Below are 17309 nucleotides of genomic sequence, written 5' to 3' on the forward strand. Positions count from 1 at the left end.
ACCCCATCCCAGGCCACCCTTATCCCCCCCTCCCCCTCTCTGCTGTCACCCCCGGGGGGGGTCACTCACTGCCCCATCTCCCCCCTCCCCCCTCCCCTGCTACCGCTACGGACTTGGGGCCACCGCAGCCCCTCTTGTGCCCTCGCAGGGCTGCCGGCGACCACCTCTCTCCCCCCAGATTCCCCCCCCCACTTCATCGCCCCCCCGTTCCCCCCTCCCCCATCTTCACTTCGGGTCGGTTTGGAGCTGGTTTTGGGTTTTTTTTTTTCCCCTTTCTTCGTTTTTTTTTTGGGTGGTTTTTCTTACAAAAGGAAAACAAAAAGCCAACAATAATTCATACCCGCGGCCGGGGGGGGCGTAAGGGGGGGTGGGGGTGGGTGGGGTGGCCTCGGGGGGTGGCCTCCTGGTGGTCGCCTGGTGGCCGGGAACCCCCCACCCCCCCTCCTCCCCTCCCCTCCCCTCCCTTCCCCTCCCCTGCCCTGCCCTCCCCCTCCGAATCCCGGCTGTGGCCACCTGGGTTGCCGGGGAAGGGGGGGGTGGGGGTCGTGGGGGGTGGGGAGGGGGTGGGGGAGGGGTTGGGTTAGCAGCAAGAGAACAGAACTGAGAGTCTTGAGGTATTTTTTCTGCAGGTTCTTCTTCCTTCTTCTGGTTTCCTCGGGGGGGGGGGAGGCGGGGTAGGAGCCGGAGGGGGGCTCCTCTTCCCCACCCCCCCCACCCCCACTTCCCCCTCTCCTCGGGTTTGCGGGGGGGGTCCAGCGGGGGCTTCCCGGCACCCCAAGGGGACCCTGTGCCTGGTGAGGGGCGGGGGTGGGGGTGGGGGGGTTGGCCCAGGCGGCCCCAGCGTTAATGGGCTTTGGACTGTGGGACAGGAGACGTCGGATCAGCCGCGGGGAAGTGACCCCGGGGACGAGAGGGGGGGGGGGCCTTGACCCCAGCCCCGGGGTGTCCCCCTCAGCGGCACCCACGGTGTGTCACACCCCGCCCCCCCCCGGGGTCAAGAGCACCCCCAGCAGCCCCTACCAGAGGCTCCACACCTCCCACCCCGCAGCCAGGTCACCAGAGGGTCCCCACAGCATCCTGTCCCTGCCCCCGAGCCCAGGGCCCCCTGCTTGCAGCCCTAGGGTCCCCAGGGGGTCCCCAACCTAAGCCATTGCCACCCCCAAGGGGTCCCCAGGGTGTCCCCAAGCTAAGCCATTGCCACCCCCAGGGGGTCCCCAGGGGGTCCCCAACCTAAGCCATTGCCACCCCCAGGGGGTCCCCAGGGTGTCCCCAAGCTAAGCCATTGCCACCCCCAGGGGGTCCCCAGGGTGTCCCCAAGCTAAGCCATTGCCACCCCCAAGGGGGTCCCCATGGTGTCCCCAAGCTAAGCCATTGCCATCCCCAGGGGGTCCCTAGGGGGTCCCTAAGCTAAGCCATTGCCACCCCCAGGGGGTCCCCATGGTGTCCCCAACCTAAGCCATTGTCACCCCCAGGGGGTCCCCAGGGTGCCCCCAACCTAAGCCATTGTCACCCCCAGGGGGTCCCCAGGGTGCCCCCAACCTAAGCCATTGCCACCCCCAGGGGGTCCCCATGGTGTCCCCAACCTAAGCCATTGTCACCCCCAGGGGGTCCCCAGGGTGCCCCCAACCTAAGCCATTGTCACCCCCAGGGGGTCCCCAGGGTGCCCCCAACCTAAGCCATTGCCACCCCCAGGGGGTCCCCATGGTGTCCCCAACCTAAGCCATTGTCACCCCCAGGGGGTCCCCAGGGTGCCCCCAACCTAAGCCATTGCCACCCCCAGGGGATCCCCCACGGTGCCACTCACCTGAGGCCCAGCTGTCCTCCTGGCCCCCCCCTTACTGAGACCAAGTTGCCCTCACGGTGGTCTCCCCCCCTGGAGCCCAGAGTGCCCCTGGGGCCGTGGCCCCCCACCAGCAGCCCCAAAGCCCTGGGGGAAAGTGGCTCCCACCGTACCCCCTGGGAGTGCCAGCGGCCCTGGAGGGGTCCCCCCCATTCCCCTTCCCGGCCTCTGCACCCCCTAGGAGCCCCCCCAAACACCCACTCCCACCTCAGCCGGGACCCCTCCCTCCCTCCCCCCCAGCCCAGCCCTTACCTTCAGGGCGCTTCGCTTCTCCTCGAAGCCCGGGGGGGTCGCCGGCTTCTTCCTCCTGATGGAGCCAGCGGCGTCGGGGGGCGCGGAGGCGGGGGGCGGCTGGGGGGGCCCGGCCGGGGGAGGGGGCGGCACAGGCTTGGGCTTGAGGGGGCCGGCAGTAGGTGGCGGAGTTCTTGCGCTTCTTCACTTCGTCATCGGAGAGGCACCGAGGCGGCGCCGGGACCCCCGGCGGGACCCCCGGCGGGCCGTGCAGCGGCGAACCTCGGGGGTCCGCGGTGGTGGCAACGGGGGGGCCACGGCAGTCCAGGGAGGAGGGGAGGGGGGAGCCGCTTGACCCGCGTGGTGCCGTTGAGGATGGCGGAGCTGGGGGGGGCGCGGGGGGGGGAGGAGGATGAGGATGGACAAGCCGCAGGGGTGGGTTTCGTCTTGCCGGGGGGGGGCAAAGCCTGGCAGTTGGGGGGTTTGTTCTTGCCCCCGTCACCCGGACAGGTCCGTTTGTAGGGGGGGCAGCCGGGGGCGAGGGGGGGTTTTCGTTTGCGGGTGTCGGGGTCCATCCCCCCCCCGGCACCCCCCCCGCCCCCCACCCCTGCCCCCGCCCCCGGCAGCTTCCCGAGCTCGGGAGGCTTTGCTGGCCTTGGTGGAAGGCAACTTGCTGAAGGAGGGGGAGGGGGTGTTGGCGGGCAGGGGGGAGGTGATGGACTGGCTGCCCCCCCCGCCACACTCGGGCTGGCTGCAGGCGGCTGCTGCCGGGGGGGACCCCACGGTGGGGACCCTGCCTTCCCGCAGGGGCGCTGCTGAGGATGAAGAGGAGGAGGAGGAGGTCCGTGGTGGGGGTGAGGGGGTCCTGGTGGTGAGGCCACAGGTGGGGGCGGCAGGGCTGGGGGGGGGCGGGGGGCTGTGCAGAGGGGGCTCGGCAGCTGGAGGGATCTTCCTGTGGGAAGGGAGGGGGGAGGGTGAGATGGGACCCTCACCCACCCCCACCCCACCCCCCAATTCCCACTCCAGTCCTTGCCTCCTCATGTGCACTCGCCCCCCCCCCCCCCCCCCAGATTGAAGTGTGGTGGGGGCGAGATGAGACCCCCCCCCTCCCCCCCTCCTCCCCCCAAATACCTGCTTCTATCCCTGCCACATCCCCCCCAGGCCAGGTGAAGAGGGATGAGATGGGGACCCCCCCCCCCCAAATCTTGCTCCCATTCCTGCCCCCTCCTCCTATCCTTCCTGATTCAGGTGGGGAGGAGCAAGGTGGGACCCCCCCCCACCCCCCAACAATACTCCCACCTTGACGCCCCCAGTGCAGGTGGGAGGGGTTGAGATGGTACCCCCCCCCCCCCCCCGCTTCCCCACCTGGGCCCTCCCAGTGCAGATGGGAAGGGGGTGAAAGAGACCCTCCCCAACTCCCACTCCCATCCCTGCCCCCTCTTCCTTCCTGCTTCACGTGGGGAGGGCTGAGACAGGACCCCCCCCCCAGATCCCAGCTCCCAGCTCTGCTTCCCCACCTTGTCCCCACCCCAGATCAGATGGGAAGGGGGGTGAAATGACACCCCCCAAATGCTCACCTGCTTCCCCCCCCCCCCCAAATCCCTACTCCCATCCCTTCCCCAATCCCCACTCCCATCCCTGTCCCCCCCCCAATCTCCTCTCCCATCCCTCCCCCCCCAAAGTCCCTACTCCCATCCCTCCCCCCAAATCCTCACTCCCATCCTGCCCCCTCCTACACCTCCACTCCCATCCCTCCCCCCCAAATATCCACTCCCATCCCTACCCCCCCAATCCCCACTCCCATCCCCTCCCCTCAATCCCCACTCCCACCCGCAAATCCTCACTCCCTTCCCTCCCCCTTCCTAACCTCCACTCCCATCCCTCCCCCCCAAATTCTCGACTCCCATGCCCTGCCCCTTCCTAAACCTCCACTCCCATCCCTCCCCCCCAAATATCCACTCCCATCCCGCCCCCATAAATCCCCACTCCCATCCTGACCCCCCTAATCCCCCACTCCCATCCCTGTCCCCCCATCCTCACTCCCATCCTACCCCCCCCAATCCCCAACGTCCCATCCCTCCCCCAAAATCCTCACTCTCTCCCCCAAAATCCTCACTCCCACCCCCAAGTCCTCACTCCCATCCCTCCCCCAATCCCCACTCCCATCCCTGTCCCCCCCCAATCTCCTCTCCCATCCCTGCCCCCCAAATCCTCACTCCCATCCCTGCCCCCTCCTACACCTCCACTCCCATCCCTCCCCCCCAAATATCCACTCCCATCCCTGCCCCCCCAATCCCCACTCCCATTCCTTCCCCTCAATCCCCACTCCCACCCCCAAATCCTCACTCCCTTCCCTCCCCCTTCCTAATCCTCCACTCCCATCCCTCCCCCCCAAATATCCACTCCCATCCCTCCCCCCCTAAATCCCCACTCCCATCCTGACCCCCCCCAATCCCCCACTCCCATCCCTGTCCCCCCATCCTCACTCCCATCCTTACCCCCCCAATCCCCACTCCCATCCCTCCCCCAAAATCCTCACTCCTCTCCCCCAAAATCCTCACTCCCACCCCCAAGTCGTCACTCCCATCCCTGCCCCCCCCAATCTCCACTCCCATCCCTCCCCCCCAAATTCTCACTCCCATCCTGCCCCTTCATAAACCTCCACTCGCATCCCTGTCCCCCCAATATCCACTCCCATCCCTGCCCCTCAAATCCCCACTCCCATCCCCTCCCCCTCAATCCCCACTCCCACCCCCAAATCCTCACTCCCTTCCCTCCCCCTTCCTAAACCTCCACTCCCATCCCTCCCCCCCAAATATTCACTCCCATCTCTCCCCCCCAAATCCTCACTCCCATCCCTGCCCCCTCCTAAACCTCCACTCCCATCCCTGCCCCCCAAATATCCACTCCCATCCTGACCCCCCAATCCCCACTCCCATCCCTCCCCCCTAAATCCCCACTCCCATCCCTGTCTCCCCATCCTCACTCCCATCCTACCCCCCCCAATCCCCACTCCCATCCTACCCCCCCAATCCCCACTCCCCATCCCTGTCCCCCCATCCTCACTCCCATCCTACCCCTCAACCCCCACTCCCACCCCCAAATCCTCACTCCCTTCCCTCCCCCCCAAATCCTCACTCCCATCCCTACCCCCCCCCCCCAAATCCTTACTTCCAGGTAGGAAGGAGGTGAAATGGGGACTCCCCCAAAACCTCTCTCCCATCCCTCCCCCCCCCATTACTCCTGGTTCAGGTAGGGAAGGGTGAGGCAAGACCCCCCCCCCAAAATCCCAGCTCCCCCCCCCTGCATCCTCACCTTGTCCCCCTGTTTGGGTGGGAAAGGAGTGAAATGGGACCCCCCCCCCGCCCCCAAATCCCTGCTCCCCTCCCTGCATCCTCCCCATGTTCAGGCAGGGAGGGGTCACACTCCCCCATCCCTCCCCCCCAAATGCCCATTCCACCCCCCCCCCCCAAATCCCCACTCCCCTTCTCCTTCCTCAATCCAGGTTCCCTTCCCTCCACCCTGTGCCAGTATCTCAGGGAGGACAAACTACCCCTCAGGGCTGGGTGATTTTGCAGCCTGGCACCCAGCAGCAAACCCTTAGTGCCCCCCCAGTGCCCCCTCCCCGTGCCCCCCCTTCTCCAGTGCCCCCCCCCCCCCCAAATCCTCACTCCCCCTCTCCCCCCTCAATCCAGGTCCCTTCCCTCCACCCCATGCCAGCACCTCAGGGAGGACAAACTACCCCTTGGGGCTTGGTGATTTTGCACCCTGGCACCCAGCAGCAAACCCTTAGTGCCCCCCCCAGTGCCTCCTCCCCGTGCCCCCCCCTTCTCCAGAGCCCACTCCCCCCAAATCCCCCTCCCCCCTCAATCCAGATCCCTTCCCTCCACCCCATGCCAGGACCTCAGAGAGGACAAACTACCCCTCAGGGCTGGGTGATTTTGCACCCTGGCACCCAGCAGCAGCCCCCAATGCTTAGTGCCCCCTCCCCGTGCCCCCCCTTCTCCAGAGCCCCCTCCCCCCAAATCCTCACTCCCCCTCTCCCTCCTCAATCCAGGTCCCTTCCCTCCACCCCGTGCCAGGACTTCGAGGAGGACAAACTACCCCTTGGGGCTTGGTGATTTTGCACCCTGGCACCCAGCAGCAAACCCTTAGTTCCCCCCCCAGTACCCCCTCTCCATGCCCTCTCCTCCTCCAGAGGCCCCTCCCCCCAAATCCCCACCCCCTCTCAATCCAGGTCCCTTCCCTCCACCCTGTGCCAGCACCTCAGGGAGGACAAACTACCCCTCGGGGCTTGGTGATTTTGCACCCTGGCACCCAGCAGCAGCCCCCCAGCCCTTAGTGCCCCCCCAGTGCCCCCTCCCCGTGCCGGCCCCCCCGCCGCCAGTGCCCCCCTGACCTCCACATGTGGGAGCTGAGATGCCTCTCCAGCATGGAGCCCAGGGCGGAGCAGAACCGATCCAGCCTCCGGTTGAAGACGTAGCAGCCAGGGCTCACCAGGCGGCTCCCGAAGGTGCAGAACTTTGGGGGGGGGGGGGAGGCACGCACAAGGGTCACCACGACCCCCCCCCTCTCCACCCCACACCCCCCCCCCCCCACCTCCCCCAGCAACGAGCCCCAGCCAGCCGTGGGGTTCGTGGTGCGGCTGGGGGGGGTCTCAATCCATCCGACCCATCCCGGGGCGGGGGGGGGGGGGGCCCTCGTTACTCACCGCCTGGGGCCGGGGGGGGGCGGGTGGGGGGCCGGGGGGGCTCCTCGCTGCCCCCCCTCTTCCTCGCTCTCCTCACTCGACACCCGGTTCCCCCCCTTGGGCAGGGGGAAGGGGAACACCCCCGGAGCCCCCTCCCCCGGAGGCAGCCGGAGCGTCCTCGGGGTCGCTGTCGGAGGAGAGCTGAGTCCTGCAGCACAAGCCGGGGAGGGGGGGGGCGACAGGGCGTAAGGGATTTCGGGGGTGCCCAGTCTGGGGGGGCTCAATCTGGGGGTGTCGTGCGTGCGTGCGGGCGTGTGTGTGTGTGTATGTGCCCCCCTCCCACCCCGATCCCCCACTCCCCATCCGCTCACCTGGGGAGGGGGCAGAGGGGGTGAGGCTGCTTGGCTCGGCACGGAGAGGTGCTGGGGGGCCCCGCCAGGGGCTGGGGAAGCGAGGAGGGGTCCTGCGGAGGTGGGGGGGGCCCGGCTTCCTTCCCGGGGGGGCTCCTCTCTTTTGGGGGCTCCCCTTTGCGGGAGCTGGCCTTGAGCTCCGCCACCAGCACGTCGAAGTCCTTGGCACGGCCCTGCACCTCCCGGCGCTGGTGCACGGAGTGGATCTGGGACGGGGGAAGGGACGGGAGGGGGGGGTCAGAGGGTCGGAAAAACACCCAGCTGACCCCCCCCAGACTCCCCAAAATACCAGGGGCAACCCTCCCCCCCCCCCTCCAGTACCTTGCAGGTGAGCAGGCGAGTGCAGATCTTCTTGGTGTCGGGGTTCAGCACCCCGCACTGCCTGTTCAGGTCACACTCCTTGCCTGCAGGCACAGCAAGGCAAGGTGGGCGGGAGGGGAAGGGTCTCTATGGGGGGGGAGGGTCGCTGCAGGGGGGGGGGTCTTGGCTATATTGGGGTGAGGAAGGGTGGGGAACCCTTCTGACCACCCCCCGAGTCAGGGGTCTGGAAGGAGGTGAGATGGGAGGCACCCAAAGCTCTGCCTCCCCACCCTGGCTCTCCCAGTAAAATGAGAGGACCCCCCCCCAAATCCACTCCCATCCCTGCCCCCCCAATCCACTCCCATCCCTGTCGTCCCCCCCAAATCTCCACTCCCATCCCTGCCCCCCCAAATCCACTCCCATCCCTGTTCCCCCCCCAAATCTCCACTCTCTCATCCCTGCCCCCCCCAAATCCACTCCCATCTCTGTCCCCCCAATCCATTCCCATCCCTGCCCCCCCAAATCTCCTCTCCCATCTCTGCCCCCCCAAACCTCCACTCCCATCCCTGCCCCCCAATCCACTCCCATCCCTGTACCCCCCCAATCCATTCCCATCCCTGCCCCCCCAAATCTCCACTCCCATCCCTGTCCCCCCCCAAATCCACTTCCATCCCTGCCCCCAATTTCCACTCCCATCCCTGTCCCCCCCAAATCTCCACTCCCATCCCTGGCCCCCCCAAAATCCACTCCCATCGCTGCTCCCCCCCCCAAACCTCCACTCCCATCCCTGTTCCCCCCCAATCTCCACTCCCATCTCTGTCCCCCCCCAATTCACTCCCATCCCTGTTCCCCCCCAAATCCCCTCTCCCATCCCTGCCCCCCCAATCCACTCCCATCCCTGCCCCCCCAAATCTCCTCTCCCATCCTTGCCCCCCCATCTACTCCCATCCCTGCCCCCCCGAAATCCACTCCCATCCCTGTCCCCCTCCCCAAATCCACTCCCATCCCTGCCCCCCAAATCACCACTTCCATCTCTGCCTCCCCAAATCTCCTCTCCCATCCCTGCCCCCCCAAATCACCACCACTCCCATCCCTGCCCCCCCCTCCCATCCTTCCTGATTCAAGCGGGGACCCCCCCCCCAAATCCCAGCTCCCACTCCAGCTCCCCCACCTTGTCCTCCCCCAATTCAGGTCAGAAGGGAATGAAATGGGGACCCCCCCCCGCCCCCCCCCAAATCCCCACTCCCCTTCCTTCATCCTCCCAACGACCTCCCCACCCCCCCAGTTCAGGGAGGGAGGGGGGACACTGCCCCCCCCCGCCCCAGCCCCCTTTCAATCCCCACTCTCCCCCTCCCCCGCACCCCAGGTACCCTTCCTCCCCCCCATGCCAGCACCCCTGGCACCCAGCACCAGCCCCCAGTGCCCCCCAACCCCCCCAGACTGGTTGAGGTTTGGTGTGGAAGGTGGCATGGGGAGGGGGGGAGGGGCTGGTAGCTCGGGGGGGGGCAAAGGGTGGGGGGCCCAATCCAACTGGGACCAGCACTGGCTGCTGGGCCATGGCTGGGAGGTGCTGCTGGGTGCCAGGGTGCCAGTCCTGCCCCGCCCCCCCCCTCGCCTTGGGGTGAGTCAGGGGGGCACAAACCCACCCCTCAGAGTCCTCCTCTGGGGGGGGGGGCACCGAGTCCTGCCCACCCCCAACTTTCACCTCCTGCCCTGGGGGGTGAGCCCCCAAGCCCCCCCATCCCCCTCCCCTATACCCCCCCCCCCCCCCATCCCCCCCAGCCTGGGTCCCTGCTATGGCATCGCTGGTGCCCCACAGCTCTCTGCCCAGCTCCCAGATCTGGGGGGGGGGATGGAGCCTGGCACCCCACCCCCCTACCCCTGCCAACACCCCACTGGGGGCACCAGCTAGCACCAGCTGGCACCTGCAGGGGCAGAGGAAGGGAGGAGATGCCCCCTCGGGACCCACCCTGCTGCCAGACCCTGCCACCCAGCTCCCGGCACTGGGATGCCAGGCAGGGATCCGGTGCCAGCTGGGCACTGGGCTGCTGCCCTCCCCCTGTGCTTGGCAAGGCAAAGAGGGGCACTCACGTGCCAGCTTCTTGTGGGACCTGGGGGGCGCCTTGGTGCCCGCCGCCTCCCTCTCCCCCGGGGCAGGCAGCGGCTCCGGCCGGCAGCCAGGGCCAGCGGCGGGCAGCGCCAGGCCCCCCCCGGGCCCGGCTGGCACCGGCGGCTCCGTGGGCACGGCGGCAGCCACGGCTTTCCCCGAGGGCTCCTTGGAGCTGCTGGGCACGGCCTTGGGGGGCACCTTGAGCCCGTGCCCGTCCGCCTTGGGAATGCTGGGGATCTTCTCCAGGTTGACCACTGGCACGAACAGGCTGGGGGAGAGGAGGGGGCGAGGGGAGGGGGCGTTCAGAGGCGGTGCCAGGGCAGGGAAAGGGCAGGGCCAGGGGTGCCATGGGATGGAAAGGGTACAACCAGGGGTGCCATGGCAAGGAAAGGGCAGGGTCAGGGGTGCCATGGGATGGAAAGGGCAGCACCAGTGGTGCCATAGTACAGAAAGGGCAGGGCCAGGGGTGCCATGGGGTGGGAAAGGGCAGCACCAGTGGTGCCATAGTACAGAAAGGGCAGGGCCAGGGGTGCCATGGGACGGAAAGGGCAGGGCCAGCAGTGCCATGGGGTGGAAAGGGCAGAGCCAGGGTGCCATGGCAAGGAAAGGGCAGGGCCAGCAGTGCCATGGGGTGGAAAGGGCAGGGCCAGCAGTGCCATGGCAAGGAAAGGGCAGGGCCAGGGATGCCATGGGGTGGAAAGGGCAGAGCCAGGGGTGCCATGGCACAGAAAGGGCAGAGCCAGCAGTGCCATGGCACAGAAAGGGCAGGGCCAGGGGTGCCATGGGACGGAAAGGGCAGAGCCAGGGGTGCCATGGCACAGAAAGGGCAGAGCCAGGGGTGCCATGGGGTGGAAAGGGCAGAGCCAGGGGTGCCATGGCAAGGAAAGGGCAGGGCCTGCAGTGCCATGGGACGGAAAGGGCAGGGCCAGCGATGCCATGGCAGGGAAAGGGCAGGGCCAGCACTGCCATGGCAAGGAAAGGGCAGGGCCAGGGATGCCATGGGGTGGAAAGGGCAGAGCCAGGAGTGCCATAGGGTGGAAAGGGCAGAGCCAGGGGTGCCATGGCACGGAAAGGGCAGGGCCAGCGGTGCCATGGGATGGAAAGGGCAGGGCCAGCAGTGCCATGGCAGGGAAAGGGCAGAGCCAGGGGTGCCATGGCAGGGAAAGGGCAGAGCCAGGGGTGCCATGGTATGGAAAGGGCAGGGTCAGGGGTGCCATGGCAGGGAAAGGGCAGAGCCAGGGGTGCCATGGCACGGAAAGGGCAGCACCAGGGGTGCCATGGCAAGGAAAGGGCAGGGTCAGGGGTGCCATGGTATGGAAAGGGCAGGGCCAGGGGTGCCATGGCAAGGAAAGGGCAGGGCCAGTGGTGCCATGGCACGGAAAGGGCAGGGCCAGCGGTGCCATGGCAAGGAAAGGGCAGGGCCAGGGGTGCCATGGGACGGGAAGGGCAGGGCCAGGGGTGCCATGGGGTGGAAAGGGCAGGGCCAGGGGTGCCATGGCAAGGAAAGAGCAGGGCCAGCAGTGCCATGGTACAGAAAGGGCAGAGCCAGGGGTGCCATAGGGTGGAAAGGGCAGGGCCAGCAGTGCCATGGCAGGGAAAGGGCAGGGCCAGCAGTGCCATGGCAGGGAAAGGGCAGGGCCAGCAGTGCCATGGCAGGGAAAGGGCAGGGCCAGGGATGCCATGGGAAGGAAAGGGCAGGGCCAGCAGTGCCAACCCTCACCAGAGGTCCTTGTCCGGCCGCTCGGGCAGGGGCTGGACTCGCCCGCGGGCACCTGCTGGCTTCTCCCGCAGCGCCTTGGCCGTGCCGGGGGTGCCGGCGGGCACCGGCTGCCCGTTGACGGCGCCGTGGCAGCGGGCGGCGGTGGCGGCGGCGGCGGCGCGGGCGTACAGCTTGCTGAGGGGGCCGTGGCGGCGCTCTGCCGGGGACGGGAGGGTGGCACGGGGGGGGGGCAAAACCCACGGGGGGCGGTGCCCACCGCTGCGGGGCGGTGCCCGAGCGGCCGCCACCGGTGCCGGGGGTGGGGGTGGGGGGGGCCGGCGGTGCCCGGGGTGCCACTCACCGCAGTGCTTCTGGAAGGCCTGGGGCTTCACCACCTGGCTGCAGTGGTTGCAAACCACCAGGTAGAAGTCATCGTGCGCAGGGCAGTGCCCAAAGATGTTCATGTCTGCGGGGGCAGAGGTGGGCAAGGGCTTGGTAGGGCTCACACCAGCTCAGCGCAGCTTGGTACGGCTAACAGCAGCTTGGCACAGCTTGGCACAGCTCTCTATGGCTCACACCAGCTCAGCACAGCTTGGTATGGCTAACAGCAGCTTGGCACAGCTTGGCACAGCTCTCTATGGCTCACACCAGCTCGGCACAGCTTGGCACTGCTTGGGATGGCTCACACCAGCTCAGAGCAGCTTGGCATGGCTTGGCACAACTCACACTGGCTCAGCACAGCTTGGCACAGCTTGGGATGGCTCACACCAGCTCAGAGCAGCTTGGTGTGGCTAACAGCAGCTTGGCACAGCTTGGCACAGCTCTGTATGGCTCACACCAGCTCAGCGCAGCTTGGCACAGCTTGGGATGGCTCACACCAGCTCAGAGCAGCTTGGTGTGGCTAACAGCAGCTTGGCACAGCTTGGCACAGCTCAGGATGGCTCACACCAGCTCAGAGCAGCTTGGTATGGCTAACAGCAGCTTGGCACAGCTTGGCACAGCTCTCTATAGCTCACACCAGCTCAGCATAGCTTGGCATAGGTTGGTATGGCTCACACCAGCTTGGCACAGCTTGGCATAGGTTGGTATGGCTCACACCAGCTTGGCACAGCTTGGCATAGCTTGGTATGGCTCACACCAGCTCAGTATAGCTTGGCACAGCTCTCTATGGCTCACACCAGCTTGGCACAGCTCTCTATGGCTCACACCAGTTCAGTGCAGCTTGGTATGGCTAACAGCAGCTTGGCACAGCTTGGCACAGCTCTGTATGGCTCACACCAGCTTGGCACAGCTTGGCATAGCTTGGTATGGCTCACACCAGCTCAGCATAGCTTGGCACAGCTCTCTGTGGCTCACACCAGCTTGGCACAGCTCGGGATGGCTTACACCAGCTCAGAGCAGCTTGGTATGGCTAACACCAGCTTGGCACAGCTTGGCACAGCTCCGTATGGCTCACACCAGCTTGGCACAGCTTGGCACAGCTCTGTATGGTTCACACCAGCTCAGCACAGCTTGGCACAGCTCGGGATGGCTCACACCAGCTCAGAGCAGCTTGGCATGGCTTGGCACAGCTCACACTGGCTCAGCACAGCTTGGTATAGCTCACACGAGCTCAGAGCAGCTTGGCACAGCTTGGCACAGCTCTGTATGGCTCACACCAGCTTGGCACAGCTTGGCATAGCTTGGTATGGCTCACACCAGCTCAGTATAGCTTGGCACAGCTCTCTGTGGCTCACACCAGCTCAGTGCAGCTTGGTATGGCTAACAGCAGCTTGGCACAGCTTGGCACAGCTCTCTATGGCTCACACCAGCTTGGCATAGCTTGGCATAGCTCTGTATGGCTCACACCAGCTTGGCACAGCTCGGGATGGCTCACACCAGCTCAGAGCAGCTTGGTATGGCTAACACCAGCTTGGCACAGCTCTCTATGGCTCACACCAGCCCAGAGCAGCTTGGCACAGCTTAGCACAGCTCTCTATGGCTCACACCAGCTCAGCACAGCTTGGCATGGCTTGGCACAGCTCACACTGGCTCAGCACAGCTTGGTATGGCTCACACCAGCTCAGCATAGCTTGGCACAGCTTGGTATAGCTCACACGAGCTCAGAGCAGCTTGGCACAGCTTGGCACAGCGCTCTATAGCTCACACCAGCTCAGTGCAACTTGGCATGGCATAGCACAGCTTAGTACAGCTTACACCACCTCAGAGCAGCTTGGCACACCATGGCACAGCTTGGTATGGCTCACACCAGCTCAGAACAGCTTGGTATGGCTAACACCAGCTTGGCACAGCTTGGCACAGCTTGGTATGGCTCACACCAGCTCAGTATGGCTCACACCAGCTTGGCACAGCTTGGCACAGCTTGGTATGGCTCACACCAGCTCAGAACAGCTTGGTATGGCTAACACCAGCTTGGCACAGCTTGGCACAGCTTGGTATGGCTCACACCAGCTCAGTATGGCTCACACCAGCTTGGCACAGCTTGGCACAGCTTGGTATGGCTCACACCAGCTCAGTATGGCTCACATCAGCTCAGCACAGCTTGGCATGGCTTGGCACGGCTTGGCACAGCTCACACTGGCTCAGCACAGCTTGGTATGGCTCACACCAGCTCAGCACAGCTTGGCACAGCTTGGTATGGCTCACACCAGCTTGGCACAGCTTGGCACAGCTTGGTATAGCTCACACCAGCTCAGTATGGCTCACATCAGCTCAGCACAGCTTGGCATGGCTTGGCACAGCTCACACTGGCTCAGCACAGCTTGGTATGGCTCACACCAGCTCAGCATAGCTTGGCACAGCTTGGTATGGCTCACACCAACTCAGCATAGCTTGGCACAGCTCTCTATGGCTCACACCAGCTCAGTGCAACTTGGCATGGCTTGGCACAGCTCACACTGGCTCAGCACACCGTGGCACAGCTTGGTATGGCTCACACCAGCTTGGCACAGCTCAGCACAGCTTGGTATAGCTCACACCAACTTGGCACAGCTTGGCACAGCTCAGTATGGCTCACACCAGTTCAGCACAGCTTGGCACAGCTCAGTATGGCTCACACCAGCTTGGCACAGCTTGGCACAGCTTGGGATGGCTCACACCAGCTTGGCACAGCTTGGCATAGGTTGGTACAGCTCACACCAGCTCAGAGCAGCTTGGCATGGCTTGGCACAGCTCACACTGGCTCAGCACACCATGGCACAGCTTGGTATGGCTCACACCAGCTCAGCACAGCTTGGCACAGCTCAGTATGGCTCACACCAGCTTGGCACAGCTTGGCACAGCTCAGTATGGCTCACACCAGCTTGGCACAGCTTGGGATGGCCCACACCAGCTCAGTGCAGCTTGGCACAGCTCAGTATGGCTCATACCAGCTTAGTGCAGCTTGGCACAGCTCACACCAGCTGGGCACAGCTCAGCACAGCCTGGCATGGCTCGGCACAGCTCACACCGGCTCAGCACAGCTTGGCACAGCTCACACCAGCTGGGCACAGCTTGGCACAGCTCACACTGGCTCAGCATGGCTTGACACAGCTCACACCAGCTCAGCACACCTTGGCACAGCTCAGCACAGCCTGGCACATCTCAGCACAGCTCACACTAGCTGGGCACAGCTTGGCACAGCTCACACTGCCTCAGTGCAGCTTGGCAGGGCTCAGCACAGCTTACACCAGCTGGGCACAGCTTGGCACAGCTCACACTGGCTCAGCATGGCTTGACACAGCTCACACCAGCTGGGCACAGCTTGGCACAGCTCAGCACAGCCTGGCAGAGCCCAATGCCCAGGGGTGTGCCCCAGCCCTGGCACTCACCTTCCTTGATCAGGGTCATGGCCTCCAGCTTCTTGCTGCTGCTCTTCCCTCCCTCCTCCAGCTCCTGCCCAGCTCCTGCCAGGGACAGAAGCCCTTCAGTGGGGTTGGCACAGGGACGACCTGGGCCTGCCCTGGGCCACATCCAGCAGCTGAGTCCTCCCTGGCACCGGCACCGTGCCCAGGACAACCAACCTGGGATGGATCCATCCCGGGATCAGGCTTGGCCCCATCATGACCCAGCCCCTCCCAGCCCTGCCCCACCGGGATGGCACACCCTGGCACACCCCTGGGACACCCTTGGCACACCCCTGGGATACCCCTGGCACACCTCTGGGACACCCTTGGCACACTCCCGGGATACCCCTGGGACACCCCTGGGACACCCTTGGCACACCCCTGGGATGTCCTTGGCACACCCCTGGGACACCTTTGGGGGCATCCCAGCTGCGCCCAGGGGTGGCCCAGACCCAACCAGCTGCAGTGGGATCTGCTGTGGGGCAACTGGTGGGCACCAGGCCAGCTGTGCCAGTCTGGGTGCCCAGTTCAACCCCAGTCCTGCCTGGCTATGTCATACTGGGTGCCCAGTCCTGTCTAGCTGTGCCAGTCTGACCATGCCATCCAGGACATGCTGTCTGACAGTGCCACACTGGGCACCCACTCCTGCCTGGCTCTGCTGTGCTGGGTGCCCAGTGCCATACTGGGTGCCCAGTCCACCTCCACTCCTACCAAGCCATGCCACACCTGGTGCCCAGTTCCATCCAGCCGTATCATACTGGGCACCCAGGCCCACCCAGCCATGCCATACCACCTGGTGTCCACACTGGGCACCTGGCATCCTCTGCCCAGCCTGGGTGGCAAATCGGTTGCCAGGCTTGGCTACCACTTCCTGCTCCAGGCTACCTAGTGCCCACTGCACCCAGGGATACCTGGCACCTGGGATGCCCCCCAGGCTTCCCAGTGACCACACTGGGGTGCCCAGTGCCAGCTCTGGCTGCCTGGTACTGGGCTGCCTGGTTCTGGCTGCCCAGTTTCCAGTGCTGAGTGCCCAGTGCCAGCTGCCTGCTTCCCACCGTCCAGCCCCCAGTGCCAGGCACCCTGCACTGGGCACAGCTCTCCTGCTGCCCTGTTCCCAGCGTCCAGTCCAGGATGCCCGGCGCAGGATGCCCAGTTCCCTGTGCCCATTTCCTGGTGCCTGGTGTGTGGGCTGCCCTGCTCCTGCTGCCCGCTGCCCAGTTCCCGGTGCCAGGTGTGGGCTGCCCGGTGCCGGCTGCTCTCTCCCTGCTGCCCAGCTCCCGCTGCAGGATGCCCACTTCCCAGTGCCCATCTCCCGCTGCCCAGCGTGGGATGCCCCACTCCCGCTGCCCGCTTCCCAACGCCGGATGCCCGCTTCCCGGCGCCAGACGCCCGCTTCCCGGTGCCCGCTGCACGGTGCCCAGCTCCCTGTGCCCGTTTCCCGCTGCCCAGCGCAGGATGCCCGCTTCCCGGTGCCCCTTTCCCAGTGCCCGGTGCAATATGCCCGGTGCCCGCTGCTCCGCTCCCGCTGCCCTCCTGCCGCTCGGCGGCGCTAGGACCGGGGGGCGGCGGGCGCGGCCCCGTTCGCTGCTCCCCCCGCCGGTCACCCACCCCCCTCCCCTCCCGGTTCACCCCCCGCCCCCCCCCCCGCCGCCGCCGCCCCTCACCCGGCTCGGCGGGCCCGGCCCGCTCCACCCAGGCGCTCCAGCTCTGCCCCGCGAACTCGTCCAGGCTGGGCAGCAGCCGCCGCTCCGCCGCCATCGCCGCCGCCGCCGCCGCCGCCGCGGGAGCGAGCGCGCCCCCCCCCTTCCCCCCCCCCCCCCCAACGGCGGCCGCCGCCGCTGCTGCCGCCGCCGCCCCCGCCCCGTGCGCGCCCCCGCGCATGCGCCGCGCGCCCCCGCCCGCCCCGCGGCACCACGGGCGGTGTAGTCCCGCAGGCAGCCCCGCCCGGCACCGGCACCGGCACCGGCACCGGGCTGCCAGCGGGGCTGGGGGGGTCCACAGTCAGCTATCGGGACTGGAGATCCATATCGTGATATAGGGGCTCGAGGGGAGGGGATGGCTATATCGCGATACGGGAGCTGGGGGGTTGGCTATATCACGGTATAGGGGCTGGGGGGCATGGCTACATCGTGATACAGGGGCTGGGCGCTGGCTATATCGTGATACAGGGGCTGGAGAGGTCATGTAATGCTGTAAGGATCGGGG

The 17309-nt window shown here is 66.2% G+C and overlaps 1 protein-coding gene across 1 annotated transcript; it reads right to left on the reverse strand.

Annotated features, from left to right (window-relative positions):
* Nucleotides 1-748: 748 nt before the first annotated feature.
* ATXN7L2 (ataxin 7 like 2) lies at nt 749-16883 on the reverse strand. The gene is given in 16 exon segments (XM_068164686.1): nt 749-858; nt 2093-2242; nt 2244-2402; nt 2404-2653; nt 2694-3023; nt 6471-6592; nt 6783-6824; nt 6827-6898; nt 6900-6969; nt 7133-7377; nt 7493-7575; nt 9563-9849; nt 11302-11497; nt 11642-11746; nt 15090-15164; nt 16769-16883. Coding segments are annotated over 16 exon segments (2295 nt in total). The 5' UTR covers nt 16863-16883; the 3' UTR covers nt 749-843.
* Between the last annotated feature and the right edge of the window lie 426 nt (nt 16884-17309).

This window comes from Melanerpes formicivorus, unplaced genomic scaffold, assembly GCF_026170545.1.
Source record: "Melanerpes formicivorus ecotype bairdi unplaced genomic scaffold, bMelFor1.0.p_v2 SCAF_82, whole genome shotgun sequence".
NCBI lineage: Eukaryota > Metazoa > Chordata > Aves > Piciformes > Picidae > Melanerpes > Melanerpes formicivorus.